The sequence below is a fragment of the Varanus komodoensis genome, unplaced genomic scaffold (genome assembly GCF_004798865.1).
Source record: "Varanus komodoensis strain SLA01 unplaced genomic scaffold, ASM479886v1 scaffold24, whole genome shotgun sequence".
In the NCBI taxonomy this organism is placed as follows: domain Eukaryota; kingdom Metazoa; phylum Chordata; class Lepidosauria; order Squamata; family Varanidae; genus Varanus; species Varanus komodoensis.
Window position 1 is genome coordinate 11,094,637 of NW_025335641.1, and position 22,828 is coordinate 11,117,464.

General features: G+C 41.2%; 1 protein-coding gene across 2 annotated transcripts; it reads left to right on the forward strand.

The window, feature by feature from the left end:
* Window positions 1-8,379: 8,379 nt before the first annotated feature.
* Window positions 8,380-20,820, forward strand: F3 (coagulation factor III, tissue factor). 2 transcript variants are annotated; one of them, XM_044432597.1, is made up of 6 exons: window positions 8,380-8,580; window positions 12,460-12,574; window positions 13,927-14,111; window positions 15,395-15,576; window positions 16,299-16,458; window positions 17,828-20,820. In XM_044432597.1, the coding sequence occupies exons 1-6, from the start codon at window positions 8,508-8,510 to the stop codon at window positions 17,857-17,859; spliced, it is 747 nt and encodes a 248-aa protein (XP_044288532.1). In that variant the 5' UTR covers window positions 8,380-8,507; the 3' UTR covers window positions 17,860-20,820. The 2 variants fall into 2 exon arrangements, with proteins under 2 accessions (XP_044288532.1, XP_044288531.1); XM_044432596.1 differs by having other exon boundaries at window positions 8,385-8,580; window positions 17,740-20,818.
* The last annotated feature ends 2,008 nt before the right edge of the window (window positions 20,821-22,828 follow it).

The following is a 22,828-nucleotide window of genomic DNA, read 5'->3' on the forward strand; positions in this document are numbered from 1 at the left end:
AGCAGTGGGAATTATGTTTTTCTTATACCTCAGGAGGTGGGAAAGCTGGTGCCAAGCCTGATTTTTAAAGCACAGAGTACTGTGATCCACACACAGCAGGGCTGATGCAGCCAAAGAAAGTCCAGCTTGTGATAACAGATTATCTTGAATGTTTACTGTGTCATAAGATGATACAGAAGTGACTGTCTAAAGGAGTTTACATCAAAGCATGCACTGAGCCTGCCAATTAAAAGTAAGTATCAAATAGTTAGATACAAAGAGCAGGCCTTGCTTTCTTCATTCCTCTTCCTCCTTTTCCCTCCACATTCCAGGAATTCAACTTTACTTAATTCACTTTTTATTAAATAGGAGACTGCAGAAGCTTAATATAAGGCCGCATTGTAAACCACCCAGTCAAATTTGGCTATTGGGTGGTATAGAAAATAAATAATATAATTCTTACAATATACAAATATATACTATTATAGATACAATAATACTAATAAAATACATTCTACTACTACTACAATTGTTATTATTACATGCAATTGTTTAGTTCTTCCATCCCTTTCCCTCTCTATATGTTCTACTGGTGAGCACTGCTTTAGTTTAACATCTTTAAACACCCATGCACAAACATCTGAAAAAAGATGGGGTTGAACACCAATGGTTCCTGTAGCATTTCTCTTCCACAGAAATCAGAGCTGGTCATATAACACATATACTGAGAGTGGCTGTAGAGGAACATTGTCTGCCTACTTCAGCATTTTACCATTGCAAAGCCTAAAAATTCTATTTATTATAAACTCAGTTGATTGGTCCTATGAAACCTGACATAGTGTAGTAGCAGCTTGGGAGATTTTCATCAGGACCACAGCAGGAGAAAAAGAATAAACATGCAGGTGCATTCTCAGGGCAATGAACAATGTCTGTGCCAGCCATAGGATTCTGCAGCCAGGCCAAAAAGTTGCATTTTGGCCTTAGACTAGAGAGAGTCTCCCAGGTGTGCTGTCTCTCCCACGTCTTTCTGCAAACTCCAAAATGCAATGGGTTTGTTTCAGCAATGGGTTTCTTTTGACCAGTCTTCCATAAAACCCAGCTTTGTGGAGTGTATGGGTGACAATTGTCCCACAGATGGTTTCTCCTATCTCCATTGTAGCTCTCCAGCTCCTTCAGGATCGCCATTGGCTTTTTGGTTGCTTCTCCAATACATTCCTTAACCAATCAGTGAATTTCGTGGATGGTGTTCTTTGGGCAAGGTTGCAATCAGACCATATTATTTCCATGCCGAAATAATAGATTTAAAGGTGCTTTGCTGGATGTTCAGAGTGTGGGACATTTTTGATAACCCAAGCCTCATTGGGGCTTCTGTAAGCTTTATCCCAGAGCTGTTTTGATAGCTCCTTGGTCTCCATGATGCTAGTTATGGCTTGCTCACAAACTCTGCGGCCTTCAGAAATGGGCATATCTAATCTGGTATCATGTTGCAGTGGAATTCCACACTTGTGGACTCCATTGAACTACTTACCTTAATGACTTCTGGAGACAGTGAGTTATACCAGAGCTTACCTGGGCATGCCACTGCAGAGAGGGTGAATATTTATGCAGCCAACAAGTTCTGGTTTGTTTTACTTATTCAACTCTTCACAATGTTAAATACCATGCACCGATCAAGTGATAACATCGCCAGTAAATTTCATTCCAGTTCCATGTTGTAACATGACAAAATGTAGAAAGGTCAAAGAGGAGGGGAGACTGAATACTTCTGCAAGGCATGGCATATTTAATATTAAGTCATTTTAGAGTTTAAATCCAAATCTTAGGTCTAACAATCAAATTTTAAAAAAAGCTTATATGAAGCTGCAGAGTATACTCCTGCACAAGCTTAGCCAAAAATAAATATTTACTTTATCAAATAAACTAACTAAAATAAAGCAACTATTTAAAAAGGTAATTAGATCAGTTCTCCTCTATGTATAAAATCTGACATTCTAATTCCTTTTAAACAGATTTGCCACAAATGAATGCTCATAAATTCAGAGGTTACTCTTCACCTCTTTCTGTCTCTTGATGTCTTGGATCACTTCATGGTGAAATAACATAGTATAATACATGGCATGAAGTCACATTCTGTGTCCCTTTCTAGATCCTTTGTCTTTTGGCCCCGTTTCCTCCCACCATCCAAATGCAACTTGTCAGTGCTAATATATGCCAATCTGTTTACACCAAATGAACACATAGGAACGTCAGTGTGTAGGTAAGTGGCCAATATTTCTATAATGATCTGAACTTTCTCTTGCAGAAAAAGGCTTAAACCTGCAGAAGAAGAGAGCTAGACCTGAAATGGCAAGGGAATATATGGGTTCAAACTAAAGAATGGAGTAGTCCCTGTAGTTCCTTGGCTGTTTTCTTCCTGATATTTATTTCCTTATGCAAAGTAACTATGGTTGGCATTACAAGGATGGGCACCCACCTCTACTCACCTAGTAGACCTGCAGGCTCTACAGGTTGGTTCTGCTGTTTGTCCATAAAGCAGGAAAGATGGTCCATAAAGCAGGAATGGGTAGAGAACTACCTTTTATGCACAGCTGCTCTGAATAGCCTTTTTCTTTCAGCCATCCAGGTAGGGAAAAACCTGCAGTTTAAAACTGCACCCATTTTTCTTATTTAAAGGGTGGAGGATTCAGACACTAAGAGAATTGAAAAAGAAAACGAAAGAGGCCCAGAGATGACCAGACTGCCATCTTCCCAGAAAATTACGCTATTCTCTTACAGTACATCTACAATTCTTTTTCAGAAATAAATACACATGCGATAAATACATGCAAGCAAACTGTAAAGGCAAATCCTGTAATTAAACTAGCAATTTCAGTCTAGGAACTGAAAGCAATTATCCCAAGGGAACAACTTGAGGAAGCAATTAATTATGTACATGATAGCACTGGTGCACGAAGCCGGAAAAGGACTTCCTTACCATCCTAATGAATTCATTCATACACCTTTTAAACAGCACGTATATGAGTAGCAAGATAGAAAGCAAAAGCATAAACTGTTTAGAGGAAAGGAGTTGAGTTGCAGGACATGAAATGGCTATGCAACAGCAAGTGGGATGGCAAGCAATCAAGAAAGAAAGCAGGGGTGTCTCCAACGTGTCGTTCCGTTTCCTAGGCACAATACTTTCCACTTTGCTGGAGATGCGTGTCTTCCTATCCACACTGCAGCCATATTGCACAGCTATTTTCCCTTTTTGCCTTATTTTCTGCAGGAAAAAAGGGTGGATTCACTACTGGGAAATCACCTGCTAATTGCAAATGGATTAGGAACTCATCTGGACCCATGAAATTAAGGTGTTTGTACATAAACAACTCGAACTTTTCTAAGCAAAGCTTCTATTGTAATGTCATCATTTTCCTCACTCATTGTTAATAGGTTGTCACTGATCAGTTTCAATTTTGTTTTTAAAGGTGATTTTGCAGGGCTTTTTTTTTTGAAGTGGGGCAGGAACCTATTATTTGTGGAAGAGAAACAAAGAATTTGCTCCACTAGCACAGCTGCGTTATTCTGCTGTATCACAGCACCACCTGGAGAGTGGGAGGGACCATAGTCCATACAGAGCACTGATTTAATTCTGCAACAAAGCCACAATTAGAAATTACAGATTTCAGACTTTTATCTAAGAAAGTTCTTTATCCACAAGCACACTATGTAGAAGACAAAGCCGAGGGAAATAGATTGCTAATCTTTTTCTGTCTCAGGCATTTTCCCACTGAAAATCTCCCCGCAGCTACTTTTTTCACAAACGCACATATACAGAAAGATACAGGGGTTCCATATTTTCAGCTACAAGATATGGGTATGCATATTGAGCGGGAAACTGTCCCTCAAAGAAAAGAAAAATAGCCCCTCTTTATTGGTCTGCAGTTCAGCCTGAAGCAAATCACAGATGATACACATTTTTAAGCGGTGTGAAAAAGCATCAGCAGAACCTTGATATCTGGGAAGGGCCTGCATGCCAGGTATGCGAAGTACCACTGAGCGGCAGCCCCACCACTAAAGTGTTGAAATTCTTAACAATTGAAAATACAAGAGTTATGTAACCACTTACAAAATGTAACCACTTGTAAGTTAGTGAGCAAGAAGAATGGTGACCGTCCCTTAATACAAAACTGGAGTGAACAGTTAGACCAAAGAAAATAGAACTTGGCAGAGCTTTCAGAGAGAGAGAAAACAAGCACTCAGGAATGTCTCTGCTTCACTGTGAATTATTTGCATTGGTATATCCACCAGTCATAATCAAGACTGATCAGCACACCGTTAGTATATTATGGTGTGTGAGAACTTCCTTATGGGACGTTTCATATAGAAGGCATCCTCACCAAGTTCAGTGGCATTTGATGTCAAGAGACCACAATGCTAATAGGTGGCCTTCGAACAAATTTAATAAATTAATAAATATGCAGAAAGCAGCAGTCTCATCACCGAGTTATCAACTTTTTTTCCATCTGATTAAAACAGATTATTTCTATATCTCACAGTGGTAATTTGAAGTACTTTTGCAGAGACAGATGGAAATATTTGGCCCTTGTGCATCTTCCCAGCTAGAGCTGCTCTGAAACCGCTGTCCTATTAACAGACCAAACACTATGAGAAACTCTTTCAAGTGCTCGTATTATCACCCTCCTTTCCTTTCTCTGCTATGTTTCTTTGTCAAAGACACCATTCAAAATTACTCAGATAGTGTTTAATAGGATTGTGGCGGCCAACATAATTTCAACTGAATTGTAGCTGAAAATATTTGCATCACAAATAGCTAGTTTAACTGAGATATATAATTATTTTTGCATTGAAACTCATGGTTTTGTATAACTAAAAAGAAGATTAAATGTTCCTGTTGTTGCAAACACAATATTAAAAAGGTATCACTTGCCTTCTGTGCATTTCTTATTTATTTCTGGCCACATTCTCTACCACCACCACTCACACAAAAGAGATGTTTGTCTCTGCCCAAGTACAGTGGTGCCTCGTATTTCGAACTTAATTCATTTCATTTGGCCATTGGAACTCTGAATCGTTTGAAGTCTGAATCAGTTTTCCCCACTAGAAATACAGTGGTGCCTTGGCTTATGAAAATCTGTTCCAGGACTCTGGTCATGACCCAAATTGGTCATGAGCCAAGTCAAATTTCCCTGTAAGCTTCAATGTAAATAAGGTTAATCCATTCTGTAATTTTTTTTTTTTAATCACAGGGAGGAGAGGGCACGATCACGGGCACGCTCACGGCCATCCCCCCCCTTCCCTGCAATCACACCCATGCAGGGAAGGCTGGTGTGATTACAATTGTCACCTGATGCGGAGTTCTTGACCTGAGGAAATTTTTTTCTGAAATTTCTGTTTGCAACCCGATCTGATCGTCAACTGAGGCGTTCGTGAACTGAGGTAACATTGTAATGGAAAGTGAATTAATCTGTTTGCAGAACCTAAACAATACCCATTTTGATTTTTAAAAAACCCAGCAAATAAAGCCTCCTGAAATGAATTAAGTTTGAAGTATGAGGCACCACTCTATTAGAATTTATGTTAGTAATGTTATGTGCATTTACTATAACTTAGTGAGGAGTGACTATATATATAAAACCAAAAAATAAAGCAAATAAAAGCACTGAAAAAGCATAAAAATGCATACATTGAAAACTCATGCGCAACACTCAAGAGTTGTTTCACAGCAAGAGACAACTTGGGTGCACAACAGATGACATTTACGCTGTGACGGCATTTTTTCACATTGTGTGCCGTTCGAATGGAGCATCGTTTGAACTTTGGAGCAATTTTATCTTGACTTTAACGTCTGAACTCTGGATCATTTGAAGTTAGAGTCATTCAAAGTACAAGGCACCACTGTATACCAGATTTCTTCTCACCACACCCAAGAAATAGAAGCTATCCTTCCAAAGCCCTGAAATAACTTTCGGGCCAAGAAATGGGAGAGTGCAGCTCAACAGGGATTTGGATCCACAATTCCTGTGCCCAAATATGACCAGCTACACCACAGGCTGGCTCCCACTGATTTCAGTTTCAAATTGAAGATGGTTGCTAGTGTGTTGTAAGCCGCCCCGAGGCTTCGGCAAGGGGTGGCACAGAAATGTTATAATAATAATAATAATAATAATAATAATAATAATAATAATAATAATAATAGTTCCCAGCTCCGTACTAAACCCAGGACTGAATTAAGTCGTATGAATGCAAAGAGACTATTACCTCTCTTATGCTACGCTGTGTTGGATAAGGAACTGGAAATAATGCTTCCATATGAGACTTTTATCATGCAATGGTCCTGCCACCATGAGATTTAAACGGACAAGTGAGTTTCCAGACAAAATTGTCCTCCCCTTGCAACAATCCTGTTTTCCCACTTCTGCTTCCATCTGCCCCTCCCCCAAATATACATAAAGCCAGAACAATTGCACAATACCCTCGGACTGGGAGCTGTCTTTTCTGGAAGCACCCCACAAAAACGGATGTATGAATGAACTGCCAGAAATGTTGTAACATGCAAAATGAAGATGCAGTCCAGGAAAGGCTTGAGAAATCTAGGCATTTCTAAGTTCCTCTACATGTCTACAGTTAGAAGAAAGGACCTCCACTGAAGTATGAAACGGATATATAACATAAATACAATGCTCATTGTAATTAGCCCATTCAGAAAAGTCTGAGAATGTCCCTCCTGCATTTCTCATATGCTCTTTAGGCAGAAGGAACAGAAGAACAGTACTTTAGGAAAGATCTGTGTGTCCCTTTCCCCCAGACAATCTCCCTGTTCCTTTAACATGCACCAGGGGGTTTTAAATGTGTGTGTGTGTGTGTGTGTGTGTGTGTGTGTGTGTGTGTGTGTGTGTAGAGAGAGAGAGAGAGAGCGCGAGAGCGCTGCCCCGAGGCTTTGTTGCGATGGGGGCGACATAGAAATGTTTTAAATAAATAAATAACAGCTCTGTGACAAGGAGGCATTCAACAAATGCGATTTTCCCATGGTGGAGATACAGCATGATACTGCAAGGTTAAGTCCCCGAGTACATTATCAAAAATATTATTTATTTTTATTTCATTTAAAGCTTTTATATGTCCAATACTAGAGTCTCTGGACGGCTTGCAAAAAACAAAACAACATACCAACAAACAACACACTGCATCCCACCATTAATGATAAAATCAAAGATGAAACCAATTAAATGTTGAAATGTTGGGAAAATAAAAAGGTTTTCGCCTGATGCCAGAAAGAATAAAGTGACAGCATCAGGCGAACCTCCCTGAGGAGCATGTTCCAAAGGAGGGGTGCCACTGCTGGAAAGGCCCTTCTCCGGGTAGCTATTGTCCTAATTCCCTTCCAAGAGGGCTCCCAGAGAAGGACCTCTGCCTCAGATCTCAAGGGGCGGCCAGGCACATGGGCAAGAAGGCGCTCCTTCAGGTATCCAGGATCCAAGCCATTGAGGGCTTTAAATATTATTCATGTAAGTCCTAAGAAAGTGGAACACGTCATGCACTTCCCGGTTTTCATGTGACAGACTGCATGAGCTTTGCTGCATGCACATAATTCAATGAGATGGAGTTAGAGAATCCCCTACATGTCAGGGGGTTGGCCTAGTTGATCTCTGAGAGACCCTCCAGCTGTATACCTTGCATCCAGACTTCAGACTGGATATATTTTGCATAGCCCCTTTGAAATCAGTGGGACTTACGTTAGCTTTATCATACTTAGGATATCATACTTAGAATACTTAGAATACATCAACAAGACTAAGCCAAATCTAAGGGCTAAATCTGAGGTTCCAGCAAAATAAGCAGCGTTAAGCAAAGGTTCCGCTGATTTCAGGGCGTCTGCTCGAAGCCACGGCTAAGTCTGAATCCAGCCCCGTGATAGCAGACCGGGCAGGCAGATCGCGCGCGTCTCTTCCCCTTTTCCTCGACCGCAGGGCATGGAAGCGGAGCGTGGCGCCTTCCGCAAGACCGGGGTCCTGTCCTCTGCAGCCGGTCATGGAAACGGCCAGGGGGCGGGGTGTGCAGGGAAGCCACCCAGCCGTGTGCGGGGGCGCCACCTCCTTTTCGCCACCTCCCGGGCGAGGGTCGTCGCGAGCCGCTCCGCGCGCGCGCCCGCCGCGGCTTCCCCGCGGGCCTCCTCCCGTCGCGGGCACCTGGGCAGAAGATGGAGCCACGGCGCCGCTCACCTGGCCCCGCGTCCCGCGCCGGAGGAGCGGCTCTCAGCCTGAGCGGGGCGGGGGAGCTGAATCACGGCCAGCGACAGGGTGATTCACCCGCTCGCCATCCTCTCGTCTGCCGCGGACTTTCCGGGGGTGGTTGGCGGTGATATAAAGGAGGCGCAGATCCCTTCTGGGCTAGATTTCCTGTTTCATACACACACGATCTTGCGCCCGGGCGCACGCCAGGAAACGCTCTCTGCCTGTGCTCCCCATCCACCGGGCGCTACCTGCGCGTCTCCTTTCGGTCGGTCGCATCCTCCTTGCAAATTCGACGGGATGGCGGCACCCGCGCTGCACGGCCGAGTGGGACTACTGTGCGCGCTGCTGAGCGTGGTGCAGTTCAGCCTGGGTGAGTGCAAGAGTGCGAGCCGCGCGCCGCGCTGCCCCGCGCTTCTCCTCGGGCGAATCCCGCGCGCGCACTCCGCCCCCTTCCCCAAACTCGTGCGCGCGCGCAGGACTTTTGCACCGCGATCTTTCGCCCTTCCCATTGCGCGCCGCGAGAAACACGTTAGTTATTGAGGCGCACCGAGTTCTCTACTTTTGCCGGAACAGAGCGCGGCGGCCCTGCGAAGCGCACTTTCTAGAGGGAGCAAGTCCCGCAGAACTGAACATCCGAGGAGACCGCTGCTGTTCTGCATCGTTCGCCTTTGCTCTGCATGGCTTTTCTGCCTTGCCTTGGAAGGGGGCGTTCCGGGCTAGTTTTTGCAGGAAATCGTTTATCGATTAGAAGGGAGAGCAAAATATGATTTCTCCGAAGGCTCCGTGGGTTCTTGGGTTATTCCCAATTTGCCCTGTGCGGCTTGATGTGGATTTTGCAGTTTGGCCTGCCTCAGGAGTAAGAGATGTACCTCATTTCTTTTTCGTGAACTCCTTTCGACTCCTGAAGTTAAACTGGATTATGTGCATTTTGGCTGTTTTTTAATTGTGCTGCATTATTCATAACAAGTAGGAGCAGTTCATTTTCCAGGGAAACCTTCATGCAAATAAATGCTAATTTACACAATTTAGCGATAGTGTTGAATAGGATTTGGCCCTTGGCCTATTTAGGATGCAAACTTTGTGTTTGCTTGCCTGGCATCCAGGTATTGCGATCCAGGTATTGCAACAATTTCCTTTGTGCTGCTTTCCACGCAGTAATTTCTTCCAGGGACAGATATTAGAATGTATGTCCTTTGGAAGTTCTGTGGTGTAGCAGCTTCCTACACATGCAGTTTTACAAGATGTGTGAATTTCATTGGTGTTGATATGGATGTGGGTATTTTGGGTTGCTTTTCCATAAAATAATGCCTTGCCCAGAACAGATGGGAGGATATGGAGTCTTGGGAAATAATCGTGGTTTACGATTTCTGACCTGTTTCTATGCAGTGTGTGATTTTTAAAATATATTTTTATTTGATTTTATTATTATCATTTGTATTTGATATGCAAAAAAGAAAACAAAAATAGACTGTTACAAAGCAACAAGCAGAGATGTGTTCAACTGATCTTGAGTGCATTACTAATAATATGTATATATGCATATACATGCACATATATTCAAAGTTCCTGTTCCATATCTCTAATATGTTTGTTTGTAAGCCGCCCCGAGGCTTCGGCGAATGGGGCGGCATAAAAATGTTTTAATAAATAAATAAATAAATATATGAGAGCCAGTGTGGCGTAGTGGTTAAGAGCCTGGGACTGGGACTCAGAGGATCTGGGTTCGAGTCCCCGCTCGGCCATGGAGCCAACTGGGTGACTTTGGGCCAGTCCCAGTCTCTCAGCCCAACCTACCTCACAGGGTTGTTGTTGTGGGGATAAGATGGAGGAGGAGAGATAATGTAAGCTGCCTTGAGCCCTTTGCAGGAAAAAGGCAGGATATAAATCGAATAAATAAATAAATATGTTTAGGTAGGTTGACCAAATGTTGGAACGACTGTTGAGATGAAGTTGTCATTGGTCATATATTCTCCATTGAATGTCAGTGTTGTGATATCTTCAGTCCATTGTGTGCTTGATTTGTCTTTCCATCCGTGAAGTATGACTGTTAAGCATCAGCAGGGCATGTATAGTCAGTGGCCAGAGGAGTGTTTCCAGCATGTTGGGAATGCAATTAAGCAATATATCGACATGCTGAACACAATGATGCATTTAGGACAAAGTGGATGTATTCTGGCCAGCATAAGGCTAACACTAGCTAACATTTCCACATCATGCACATTAATGATATTTCTGTTGCTCCACATAACCAGCATGTATTAGAGGGGGGTTAGTTTTTCCCCTTAAAAAGGCATTGTGGAATCCCTTATGCCTAAAGGAACAGCTTTTGCTGTTCGGCGGTTTCAGATCAGGGGATATGGATTGGATCGAAGGTGTAGCAATTGGCTGCTCACTAGTAGGGTTGGATGTGGCATTCCTCACTCCACTCTCCTCTGCGTGGCTGGATGTCAGACTGATTATGTTAATTTTTTCTGTAAATATTGGTTGTCTTTGCAGAGCTAACCAAGCCCTTCAATAACGTTGGGGATTCTGAAGCAGTGAATACTGTTGGATTGTGTAGGGAACGGACCTAGGTTTTATTTGAAGGTGTTAACAGTGTGAGTTTTGGGGCAGTTGATTTATCCTCTAAATCCACAGAGGAGAGGAATACACTGGCTTTGACCTAAAGGGAGGATCCCTCTCTCAGCCTGCTGCCTCCAGAGGAATGGGTGCTCTGCAAGCTTCAGTTTTGGATTACACCAGATTGTTAGTTTGAAAGGGTCAAAGCGCATTTGATGGGCCAACATCTGTGAAGCAGACTTGCTGAGTTGCTTTTGCCTTTTGAAATAGCTTTTCCCTGAGAGTGGTTAATCTTAATATTGCCACATCTTCCAAAATATTCTTGAATATTTATGCTTAGAACTTTGCACTTTTTGTTGCAAATAATGTTATTGTTTGTTTATAGTTTGTAGTTTATTGTCAATTGACAATAGATATCCAGTTCAATGACCTTGCATCTAAATCTAGCTAATTTGTGGCTTCTACTTTGGTGTATTCAAGATATTAGAATGTCATTCTTACACTTACAGTTTTCTAAGACTGACTTCCAGAACACTTCAAATTTCGAAGTTTCACATTCACCCTATTATTATTATTATTATTATTATTATTATTATTAGTTATTTGAGTTTAATTTCAGGACCTTGACAGAACTATTCTAGAAATAATAATTGTTAAGCTCATTTATTCAGCAATACATTCGCTTTTCCTTAAAGGAAAAAACACTCTTTACAAGATTTGAGCAAGGCTGTCAAAATCAAGACATATTGGAGGGTGTTCATCCATAGGGTCACTATAAATCAGAGAAGACTCAAGGGCACATAACAACAGACATTCTCTTTGCAAATAGACCCAATGCAAGGAATTCTTGTACCAGTCATGCCAATGGTGAGCTCGTACTAACAGAATAAAGAGAGAAGCTTGTAAAAACATTTTGAAATCTTGGTGGCTGAAATTAGCAATTTAATCTGCTAATACTAAAAGTGAGCAAAATCAGGTGTTACTTCTTCAATTTGGAGAGCATGTTCTAAAACATCCTTGCTAAGTTTTAGAATGGGCTTACAAGCACTCTTAGGCGAATTAAAAACCATTCCCGGAATAATACAGCAATGTTGTGTAGTTGTGGTTGTGATGTGCATACAAATGCAGTGAATAGAAAAGAATTTGGACTGGAAGTGGAGCACAATTAAGGGAGCTTTGTGTGGATACATAGCGCTGAAAAAGGATTTCCCATGGCACAACGAAGACTCAGTGGTTCATGGGGTGCAGTGTCCCATTTCCCACGCTAGCCAGCCTCAGAACCGAAAAGCTGATCACAGAGGGAGTAGCCATCACCTGTTTTTCTCTGCAGCAGCTGAATGTTCTGCATACCTGTTGTGCAGAGTTGTCATTGACAGACTTGCCTTCCAGAATGAACACAGTTAGACTGAATCTCTTGACGACTTTGAACTTACCTGATCTACACACTTGGACTGAGAACAGTTATTCCCTTTCTCCAGGAAACTGTAGCTCTGTGAGATGGATTAGGAATTCCAGCATCATCTGTAATCTTTTGGAGTAACCATGGATTAAGCTGGTGTACAGTTGATGTTTGTGGTGTAGTTACACCTGTAGTTATTTATGGCTCACGCAAACTACTCCAGTACAAGGTGCCAGTCAAATGCTACATAATTAATAATGGTCCTCTCTCTCTCTCTCAATTTGTTTTCAGGTGAAAATAAAGTATTGACAGCTGTTAACATTACTTGGTCATCCCTTAATTTTAAGACACTGCTGCTTTGGAAGCCTGAGCCAAAAAATTATTCATATACAGTTGAAATAGATGGGTAAGTTGCATTAGGGAACGTGTCCATTTCTTTGCTGATTTCAGATTTTTTTTTATAGGGGGTGGGGTGCAGAGATGAAAAACAGCAAGAATATAAAGATGAATAACATGACAGACATGGACTGACTTTAGCCAAATTTACCAGGAAATAGACTCAGATGGTTTAAGTGGCTTCTCAAAAGTCTGTATTTTGATTCATACTTAAACTCAAATGCAAATTTTGGGAAGAGAGCTTAAGATCTTATATTGCCTGACCCCAGATCACAAAAAGTCTGCCTAGAGTTGCCATTTTGCTTTGTAAAAGGTCCTTCTGATTTCCATAAGACTCTAGGTAAGTCTCTTTCCAACATGCAGTTCAAGTAGGATTTAACCTTAAAAGGATGGACGCTCTTTTAACACACCGATATTTCCAAGGCAGCGTAGCAGGTTGCATACAGTAGGTTCTAAGAAGAATGCTTGCAAGTGGGTGAAAATCCATAATTTGAGAATGATAGCAGCTTTGTAGCATTGTATGCATTACAGTGTGTTGTGCGTTCCATGCCTTAAGCTTCCAAGTTCAGAGGCTTATGGGCATCTGCCGCAAGGACAACAGGACTGCACCCTTAACTGTTGACAGAGCTTCAGTATCACTATTTGCTACTCTTGGAGAGAAATGGCATAACAGTTCTGATAAAGGTATCACTATATTTCAGATCTTGTGGTGGATAGTCTGTCTGCCCTTTCAGGAGACAGACTGCTTATGATATCTGTGTTAAAAGCCCTTTGCCAAACCAGCAATGTCGCTAATATGAAATTTCAAGCTTTCTGTGTGAAATAGCCAAGAATCACCATACTCTAGTTAATTGTTAAGTATTAATAATGCAGAATATCAGCAAAGGATCAATTGTGTGCCTGTTCCAGCTTGATACAGGTCCTTTAATTTGTATTTATTTACTTCAAAAATCTATACCATCTTATTATTTTCAAAAAAAAATCATGATGGTATACAAAATCAAGTGAGTTGTATTGCTACTGTATCTGAAAGTGCTTCTAAGCCCATACATTTCTTGAAAGTGCCCAATTATGGATTGATACGCATGATAATGTATTCTGGGCTGGTCTTTTTCTGAATTTATTGCATGTTGCATAGATTGGCAGGACCACTGCTGGTTTGTTAAGTAGATTTAGCCATCCTTTCAAAGTGCAGAAAAGCATTCTTCATGATTATTCAGATCAAAAGGGAAATGATGTGCTTGGCTGCTGTGCAAGAGAGCTATTTCCTTCTGACCCCCCCCACCAGTTCATTGAAGCACATTCTTTTCTTACACATACATTTGTGAATAAGTATCTGCTTTACTCTTGTGGTCTTTACAGAGATCTATCTGAGCGGAAGAAAGTATGCAATCGTATTAGCCAAACAGAATGTGATCTTACAAACTGGATGAAGAATTTAAGAGAGATGTATGTTGCTCGCATATACTCTGAAGGGCCTTATTCAGAAGAAAATATTGATACCCCTCCTTATGAAATTTCTCCACCGTTCACTCCTTACACTCAAAGTAAGTAATCTTGTGTCCGTCTCTTCCCATTCCTTCCTCCTCATTGTGCACAGGATCCCAAGAATTCCAGAGTGGCTTTGTGACATATTTCACTGTGCACCAGATCCACATGAAAGCAAGTAGCCTGATTGCTTTGAAGTTTTGAAATTTGTTGTTAAGGTCCAAAGCACACGTTAAGCACAACATCTAGCATTTAATGAAATGTAGCTGGGGGTGGGTGCTGATTTGATAGTGAGAAGGGGAATCTTTAACTCTTATATTCTGTACCATTTTCAAAGTCAATACTGCCTTTCTTTTATTTGTTTTCTCCATGAGGTGTAGAAAATACAACTGAGGCTACCCACATGTGTTCAGAACAATAATTTTGAACAGGAAAATGGCACGGGGAGAGATTTAAATTTGCTCCTCCATTTCAGTTACATTGGCAACCCCCCCCCCACCCCAGGTTGAATTTAGTTGCAAAAACATTGAGAGATCCAGTTTGTATCTGGGATAACTTTTAGTTCTGCATTTTCTTGGCAAATGTGACCTAGAATCCCCATCTATGTGACTATACATAAATTAAATTTTGCATGTCAGTTCCTACATGTTTGAACCAACAAATGACAGGTGAGCATTTTGAGGGACTGCATGGCCCAGGAGATGAGAAAGTGCACACAAAAATAAGCAGGACAGTGTTTTCAAAGGGTTTTTAATGGCCTTCATTTGCCAGGAACACAATGGTTTATGACACTATCCTAATTCTCGTGTAATTCCAATACAGGTTAGCTCATGAATTTGTGTGGCTGCACTGGAGCAAGCAAACATGCTGTTTTCTGTATCTGTTTTCAGCTACAAACCATGGTTTATTTGATTCAGTTCTGAAGCCAGAACTCTGGGTAGCTGAGACACAGACATTTCAGAGTTTTAACCTGTCAACAAGCCATGGGTTCAAATGCTAGGTTGTTTCTTTTTTCAGATGTCATTAGTAACAGCCCTCAAACAGAGTTCTCTAGATCATCGCCGAAAGTGCATGCAAGGCTGCAAGATGACCGGAAGCAGCACACTCTTTCACTTCTTCATGACTTTAACCACAAATGCATTAAATAATCCATGGGAAGTTTTTCATATGTGAATTGGGCCACTGTGTGTCTTAGGACAAGGGTCTATGTGATGCATAATTCTTCATTTTATACTATACTATTAGTGTACTGAAAGGTTAACTCTTCTGTTGGTAATAAAAATCACAAGGAATAAGTTTTTAATTTTCCTCTGGTAATAATCTAAAAACATTTCTCTTCTAGCTGAAATTGGAAAGCCCAGAATCAAGAATTTTACACAAGAAGGTAAAATTTTGAGAGTGGAGATTGAAGATCCCTTAACACCTATACGATTTGCCAATGGAAGCTTTCAAAATATCAGGGATATATTCAAAGATGACCTAGAATATACACTGACCTATTGGAAAGACCAAAGTACAGGAAAGGTGAGTGTTTATTTTCAGTGTCCTGAGTCTTTTTATAATTTATAAATATTGTATAATAAATAAAATATATATTGCAAGTTGGCAATATATAAAAATGGCTATGTAAAATAAATTGCATGCAGCATAAGAAAAAGGATTGAAAGAAAAAAGTTCAGGACATCAAATATTTACCAGGAGACCTCCTCCATCTGGGGCGTGGCCAGTGACTTTTTGGTCTTGGTGCTCTGACTTTAGAAGGCATTGCTCAGAGTCTCTTACAGACCCAATGCCTTTCCAGTGCCAGGTGAAGACCTTTTTAACAAGCATGGGCTTTCTGGGGTTTTTTTTAAACTTCTGAAATGTATTAGAAAGACAAATGAATCTGAATATGAAACAAACACAACATACAAGAAACATATTTGAATAAAAAGTGAAACTGGGCTGAATATGTATTTTTCTTCTTTATTTTTGTTTTAAATGTGCTAATGTTCTTCCTTAAACAAGTTTCACGCCTTACAGACAGATCTTTTATAATGGCTTTTTCTTAGCCATGTATATTTACTTCAAAATTCATCCTGCTCCTTCACCTACAATTTTGGAACAAACCAACCGACATGCTGTGTTCAGAATATTACATTAGAAGTCCCGTTTCTCTTTATATGTTTTGGATTTGTCCTATCTGTTCTCTCTGAAGACCTGGAATGCATGTAAATGTGTCTTCAAACATCTTATTCTCCTTGCAGAAATGGGTAGCAGCAAAAAGCAACAAGTTTGACATTCAGATTGATGCAGGGAAGAGTTACTGCTTCTTTGTCCAAGCAACTATCATGTCACGCATAAATAACCGTGATGGCCAGAAAAGTGATCAAGTTTGTACTGGTGTTAACAGAAACGACTTGGATGGTATGTACTTTGGCATTAGTGTATAATCCATTTCTATAAACATTGCCTTTCATGCATGAGCTATTCCTATCAAAATCAATTTAACACCTTACTGACATTTCTTTTTAGAAATTTTTCTAAGTAGTAATATGCAGCCATATAAAGTGAGCCCTGAATGCGTTCCCCACTCTACTATTTGCTGTGAAGTTTGCACTGCAATCTGTCACACATAACTTCCTTTTCCAAAACGATATTGTTTCTGCATGGCTGTTTTCACCCTTTCCCCAGAGTCAGACGATGCATTTTTTTCTAAGTGCTGAACTGCACATTCAGAACCACTGGAGTCTGTGCCACTTAGGACAGAATTTGGGGCTAACTATTCCATGATGTAACATTGTCTTCTTTGCACAAGACAACCAAATTGTCAAAAGGCTAAGGAAGAGGCAGTCTCCCCAGTACACTAAGTGTTTACCACAACACAAGCTCACTCAGAAGTAAATCCCACCAAGTTCAACAGAATATACATAGTCCTGTGTAAGAGTGCATGTTGAAGTCTTACATGCAGAGGTCAATTCAGTCATGTGATCTCACCTGAAATGGCAGAATCCTAGAAGGTTATGCACCCATTTATTTATTCCCTGAATGTGAGACAGAGAAGTCCACACATTCTGTGGATGAAAAGAGCTTAAATTTTTCCCTCCTCTTAACCATCTATGCTCCACCACTTTAAGACTTGGTCTTCAATCCTTTTTCCAACACTGGAAGTGAGTTGGATGAAGTAAAAAAAGTATCAGAAGCAATAAAGCATAAGAAACTGTGATGGGGAAGGCCTTTCCACAGGCTGGCATTCCCCTTAACCACATGCCTCTTTTCTGATTAGAAAAGGATCCTGTTTTATGAGTGTTGGAGACATAATTACACCATTTTGAGGTGCAATGAGTTAAAGAGTGTTGAACTGGGAATCAGGAGATCCTGAGTCTCCACTCAGTCATGAATCCTGTGGATGAAGTTGGCCAAGTTACTGTAACTCAGCTTAACCTACCTTAATCTGGGGTTGTTGTGCAGATAGAAAAAGAAGAGCGTTGGGTTCCTTGCAAGAGAAAGAAAGGTGGGATATAAATGTAATTTTTTATTGATAATCATCAAGTGCTTTCCAGTTACGGAGTAATGCTAGGCTAGTAGATTTCAAGGTAAATGGCTCAACATAATAGAACCCACTTTAGTTTTATTCTAGAAACACAGTACTGGTCTGTTGTATGGAAGTTACATGTTCTCCAACTTTGCATTTTCTTTCTTTTCCAGGTCTTCCATTAGAGTCAATTCTTATAATAGCGTTTGGTGCAATTGCAGTCCTCATGCTAATTATCGCTTTGCCTGTGATTGTGTACAGATGCAGGAGATCAAAATCTGCAGCCACAATGAAAGAGAACATCCCCCCAAATTTATAGGGGGCAGGAAAGCTCACATCTGCATTATCACTACAAACTGCTGCTCATAACTCCTACCTGTGGAACCCTTGGCTTACCTATGGAAGCAATAATCATTGATCTTTAAATCAAGGGACTTACTGTTTCTGTGAAACACTTGGACTTAAAACACTACTTAAAATGTCTGCTTTTAGTCAGCCAGTAACAGTAACGAAAACTGTTTTAAATACATTAACTGACAGGAGGAAACTGTTTTCTCTGAATCCTTTTGGATAAAGATGTTCTGGAAACATCAGTTGGTACGGGTTCTAGAATAAAAAACAGATACATAAAATAAAAACTTTTAACAGCCTAAACTGTTTAGACAGAAAAAAGGGCCTACAATCACAGTATGTCCCAGCTAGCTGTAACCAGAGTTACAGACCTTTGTTCTGTCTAAACACGCATAGGATTGCACACAAATAGGATTCATTTGAAGTGTATCGTGCAAATCAGAATTAAACGCTAGACTATGCCAGAGGCAGGTACTTGCTATCAGCGTTTAGACAGGAGATTTTCTCTGTTTTGAAACAGACTTTTGGAAACGTTTACGAAATTGAACATTTGCAATATTGGCAGCCACCTTTAATGGTACAATGTTCTTTACATATTAATTTATGTGTCAGGATTTAGCACTTTAAATGTAAACTGATTATGAACTCCTGGAAAGAGACAAACCTAGTTTCTTCAAATGGCATACATCTGTTAACATAGGTGGTGTGATTTTGAGTTTTATAATGCTACTGCAATCAATTTTTATATATTTATGATTTTTATGAATGGATGTTTATATTTGTATATGTTGTAGTAAATTATTTAATATTTACATAAATACACTACGTTTAACTTCCAGGGTTTTCCTCTATGCGCTGACTGTGAGGGTTGCAACAAAGGGGAGGGCTTTCTTTGTGTTGCCTCCCCCCCCCCCCCCCCACAATCTGTGAAACAGCCTCCCTACTGTGGCTTGGCTGGTGCTGAATTTGTCACTTTTCAGCACCAGGTTAAGCTGGCCCTCTTTTCTGAGGCCAAGGGTTTGGAGGGGATTATGCATTCCAGGGGTTTTGCAAAGTAATTTTTGCTATTGTCTGTTTTTACTGAGGGTTGTAAACCGCCCAGAGATCTTTGGCTGTGGGACAGTATAGGAATGAAATTAATAATAATAATTAATAAAGGTAACTGGGAAAAAATAAATGTTACGGTCCTTGATTTGGTGAAAAAGTATTTCATTGTCAAATGCTATAGGATAATTTCAATGCATGCCTAATATGTACTGCTCATTACATTACAAGGTCCCCTCCTGCAGGTTGAAATAGAAGATTAAATTAGAAACAAGATGGCTGGAAACATATCTTTATTTTCCCTTTAAGAATTGGTATCGAGTACTCGGCCGTGAACTAATTAACAGATAGATCTGAGGTCCACCCTTGCCTTTGTTCCCACACAATGAGCCAGCTCTGCATTCTGCACTGAAGCTGGTCCAGTATGGGATGGAGAAGGGAATGCTTTGTGGCACAGGAGCAACATGCCCTGGCAAAAATCTACCACAACCTTTTAAAACATTGCATTTCGAGCCAAATAAGACAACACAGAACAACTGTGTTCCACTGGTTCCCACCAACCCACAAGGTCCAAGCTTGGCACCTCTGGCACAGAGGAACAGTTGCCAAGCTTTAGTAATTACAGTAAGGATCTCTATAGCACTGACCAAATAGCATGTCCTGCTATTTGTGCAAAAACTTATTAAGAAAGGCTTCCTATGGTTGGTGAAAAAATTCATCTTGCTTGGTAAATCACTCAATATAGAAGGCATTTTATAGTGCTTAGCCCATCTTCTGTTGCATTCCTCTGTATGTGCATGCATGCATGGTTAATTGTTGCTGCCCGGAACATTTGTAGTGGTTAGGATTTTATTTCTGAACAGCAGAGGCAAATGTGTTTCTAGTATAGCAAACTCACCTCCTGATCAGGCTCAAGCTGTCGCCAAAAGGCATGTAATCATACAATGAAAAGAATGCAGTTATGAGCTTAACTTGGAACATGGTTCATGTGACTATTAAGGACAAATATCTCATGACATTGCACAACACACTCAGAGAATGCAAGATTAGCAAACTAGTGTATTTCTTTCAACTGCCCTGCCTCACACTCCTGATTCTGAAATACTGCACCATGCAGTTGAAGGGCGCTTGGTAACCCTCCCTTCCCGCAGTCCCCAGTTATTTTGAAGTAGCTTGCACTGGGTTGGAGTCCTCGTGCAGCATTCAGTGCTGTTCCAGTGCTATTGTGAATGACACGGCACTAAGGCAGACTATTAATGGGTGGATTTTTCACATTGTGCGTCATTTGTACATCCTGCACCAAAGCAGTACTAGAATAAGGTACAGCAAACCGATACCTGAAGAATGTCATTCCCAACATGAGAAAAAGTATGATTTGCTGCTAAAATTTGGCAGTGCAGAGGAAAAAGGAGTACATCTTGTTTGAAAGAAAAAACAACCTGGTTTTGCCACACTATTAAATTTGGGCAGCAAATTACCACTTTTCTCACTCTGATGGTTTATGTCGGGCCAGTTTTGGTTTATGCTAGTGCAGTGGCCAGAACCACAAATGCAATCAGGTTCCTTAGCTCTACAATGACCTTCCTTGACACAACACTTTCATTTGCTTTTATTTAAGACTGACTCAAGAACACCAATTATTGAGTGTGCATGCACACACAAAGTCAGGTTTTTCCTTCCACCAGATACTGCTTGAGCAAGGCTGACCGCTTGCTTCGATCTCCGCTCCTGTCCATCCTAGCCAACACAGTCTACAACAAGGATGGATAGAATTCATAGGCCAAGAATGTGGAGGGCCACAAGTTGCCCGTTTCTGACTTACAGACTGGTGGGATTTGCAGTAGATACAGTGAAAATATACTAGAGGAATTGATCCAGTTTTTCCCTTGCATCATTCTTGTTTGTTCCTTTTTTCCCCAAAGACCTAGCTTCTGGCCTTCAAAACTAGGTTGATTACTCCCCCATCCTGACTACACCTAGGTTTTAGAAAGGGGAAGGTCAATTTCTCCTGCAAAGTATTAATTCTGTATCTGCTCTGCTTACTCGGTTATGTGTCAAGGTCATGGTAACATGCATATTTCCGATCAAAGTTTTAACTAGTAAATACGTGTGCAGCCTCCTTCTGACTCCAATGCAAGACCCAATGTGTTAAATGGTCTTCACACATAGGGGTATGAACATGCACAGGATTGCAGCTTTGGTGCAGATTTGTATCTGGATCTAGTGCTTCAGCTGTGAGCTTTTGTTCTCCTGACCTTGGGGATAATATTACATGGCTATAAATCATGAGACATAAATGGCTGGCTGCTGGCTGGCTGGCTGGCTTGCTTATCAATTGTACTTTGTAATACACGTTTTAGAGCTCTGTTTGCTCCGCTGAATCAATCCATTCCAGCTAAACAAAGGTTTCCCAAAGCTGGCAAATAACCCCATTTTATTGCGGGTGGTGCCATTTTGGCTCCATGAGGATCAGCTGTCTGAGAACTGAGATTTTCAAGATGTTTTTAACTGACGTGATCTGTGTAAACCATGTCAAGTCCTTGCTGGAGAAAAGTGGGATAGTAAAATAAAGAAAAGCATTATTTTCTTTCTAAAGGAGAAAGCTAAGAACCATAGGAAGCTGAATTCTGCGTCAGTCTCACATCTTGTGCTTTCCTTTGCAGCCTCATGGAACTGAGCCATACCTACATCTCCAGCTAACAAAGCCAGAGATACTTTTTCCTCTTTCAGTTTTACATGCAGTACATTCTGTTCATTTGTTTCCTTGATTGTCCTATAAGACAAACAAACCTTTCATGACTTCTTTGACAATAAAACAGCAATATATCGCAATGCACCTAATAATTTACTGTCTGACCTTAGAGTTCAGCTCTGCAAGATGACTGGATATGGATGATTTATTTATTTATTTATTTAGAACATTTTTATGCCGCCCCATTCGCAAAAAGCCTCGGGGCGGCTTACAAAGCAAATAAACAAACATACAATTAACCTTAAAAACCCGGAGACAGCTTGGCACAGATATAAAAACCAATAAATAAAACAATTAACAATTAAAATATTTAAATAAAAAGGTCTTGGCCTGGCACTGAAAAACAAATGACAGCGGCGCCAGGAGGACCTCTCTGGGGAACGCATTCCATAGGTGTGGCGCCACCGCAGGGAAGGCCCTCCTCCGGGTACTCACCCTCCTAATATCCTTCACGGCGGGTTCCTAGAGAAGAGCCTCTGCTGCCGATCTCAAGGGACGGGAGGACATATATGGACACAAGCGCTCCTTTAGATAACCAGGTCCCAAGCCATTAAGGGCTTTCCGTACTTCCAGTCTGTGGTGTTCCCTCTCCTTTTGGTGGAAACAACTCAGACTGAAGGACAGCCCGATCTCTTCTGAAATGTAGAAAGAAATTAATTTGGGGAACAAAGGAAAGACCAGATCTAAGAACTGACCTTAGTGCAGCCTTGATAAGTTGCAATGGTCTGTTCTAGGTTTCTCTTTACCATGATTTCTTGTTGTGTCATCCGAACTCAGACAATCATTGTGGTAGAAACTCCAGAACATGAGAGCCACTGGCCAAAAAGCACAGCTGGCAGTTGCCCCAGCTTGGAGCCCTCCAGAGGCGTACTAGCGGTTCCTGCTTGCTGCCCTAGGGATCTCCTTTGGGGCAGGAACCAGGCTGATTGGCTGGGCAGGGCCCTGCCAGCTGATGGCTCCTACTCAGGCATGAGAGGAGGGAGTAGAACCACCTGGGAGGCGCTGCCTCAGAAAGAAAGGAGAAAGTGCTGCCCCCTTCCTACTCCCACTCTGTAGCAGGGACCAGGTTGGGGAGCCATGACCAACAGAACTAGTTGCTGCCCATCCTGGCACCC

What these genes read in the sequence shown, in the direction of transcription:
- F3 (XM_044432596.1), top strand. Translation starts at nt 8,508, where the DNA reads ATGGCGGCACCCGCGCTGCACGGCCGAGTGGGACTACTGTGCGCGCTG. An exon ending in AAGACCAAAGTACAGGAAAG is followed by an intron (nt 15,577 to 16,298) that starts GTGAGTGTTTAT and finishes TTCTCCTTGCAG; the next exon opens with AAATGGGTAGCAGCAAAAAG. An exon ending in TAACAGAAACGACTTGGATG is followed by an intron (nt 16,459 to 17,739) that starts GTATGTACTTTG and finishes TTTCTTTTCCAG; the next exon opens with GTCTTCCATTAGAGTCAATT.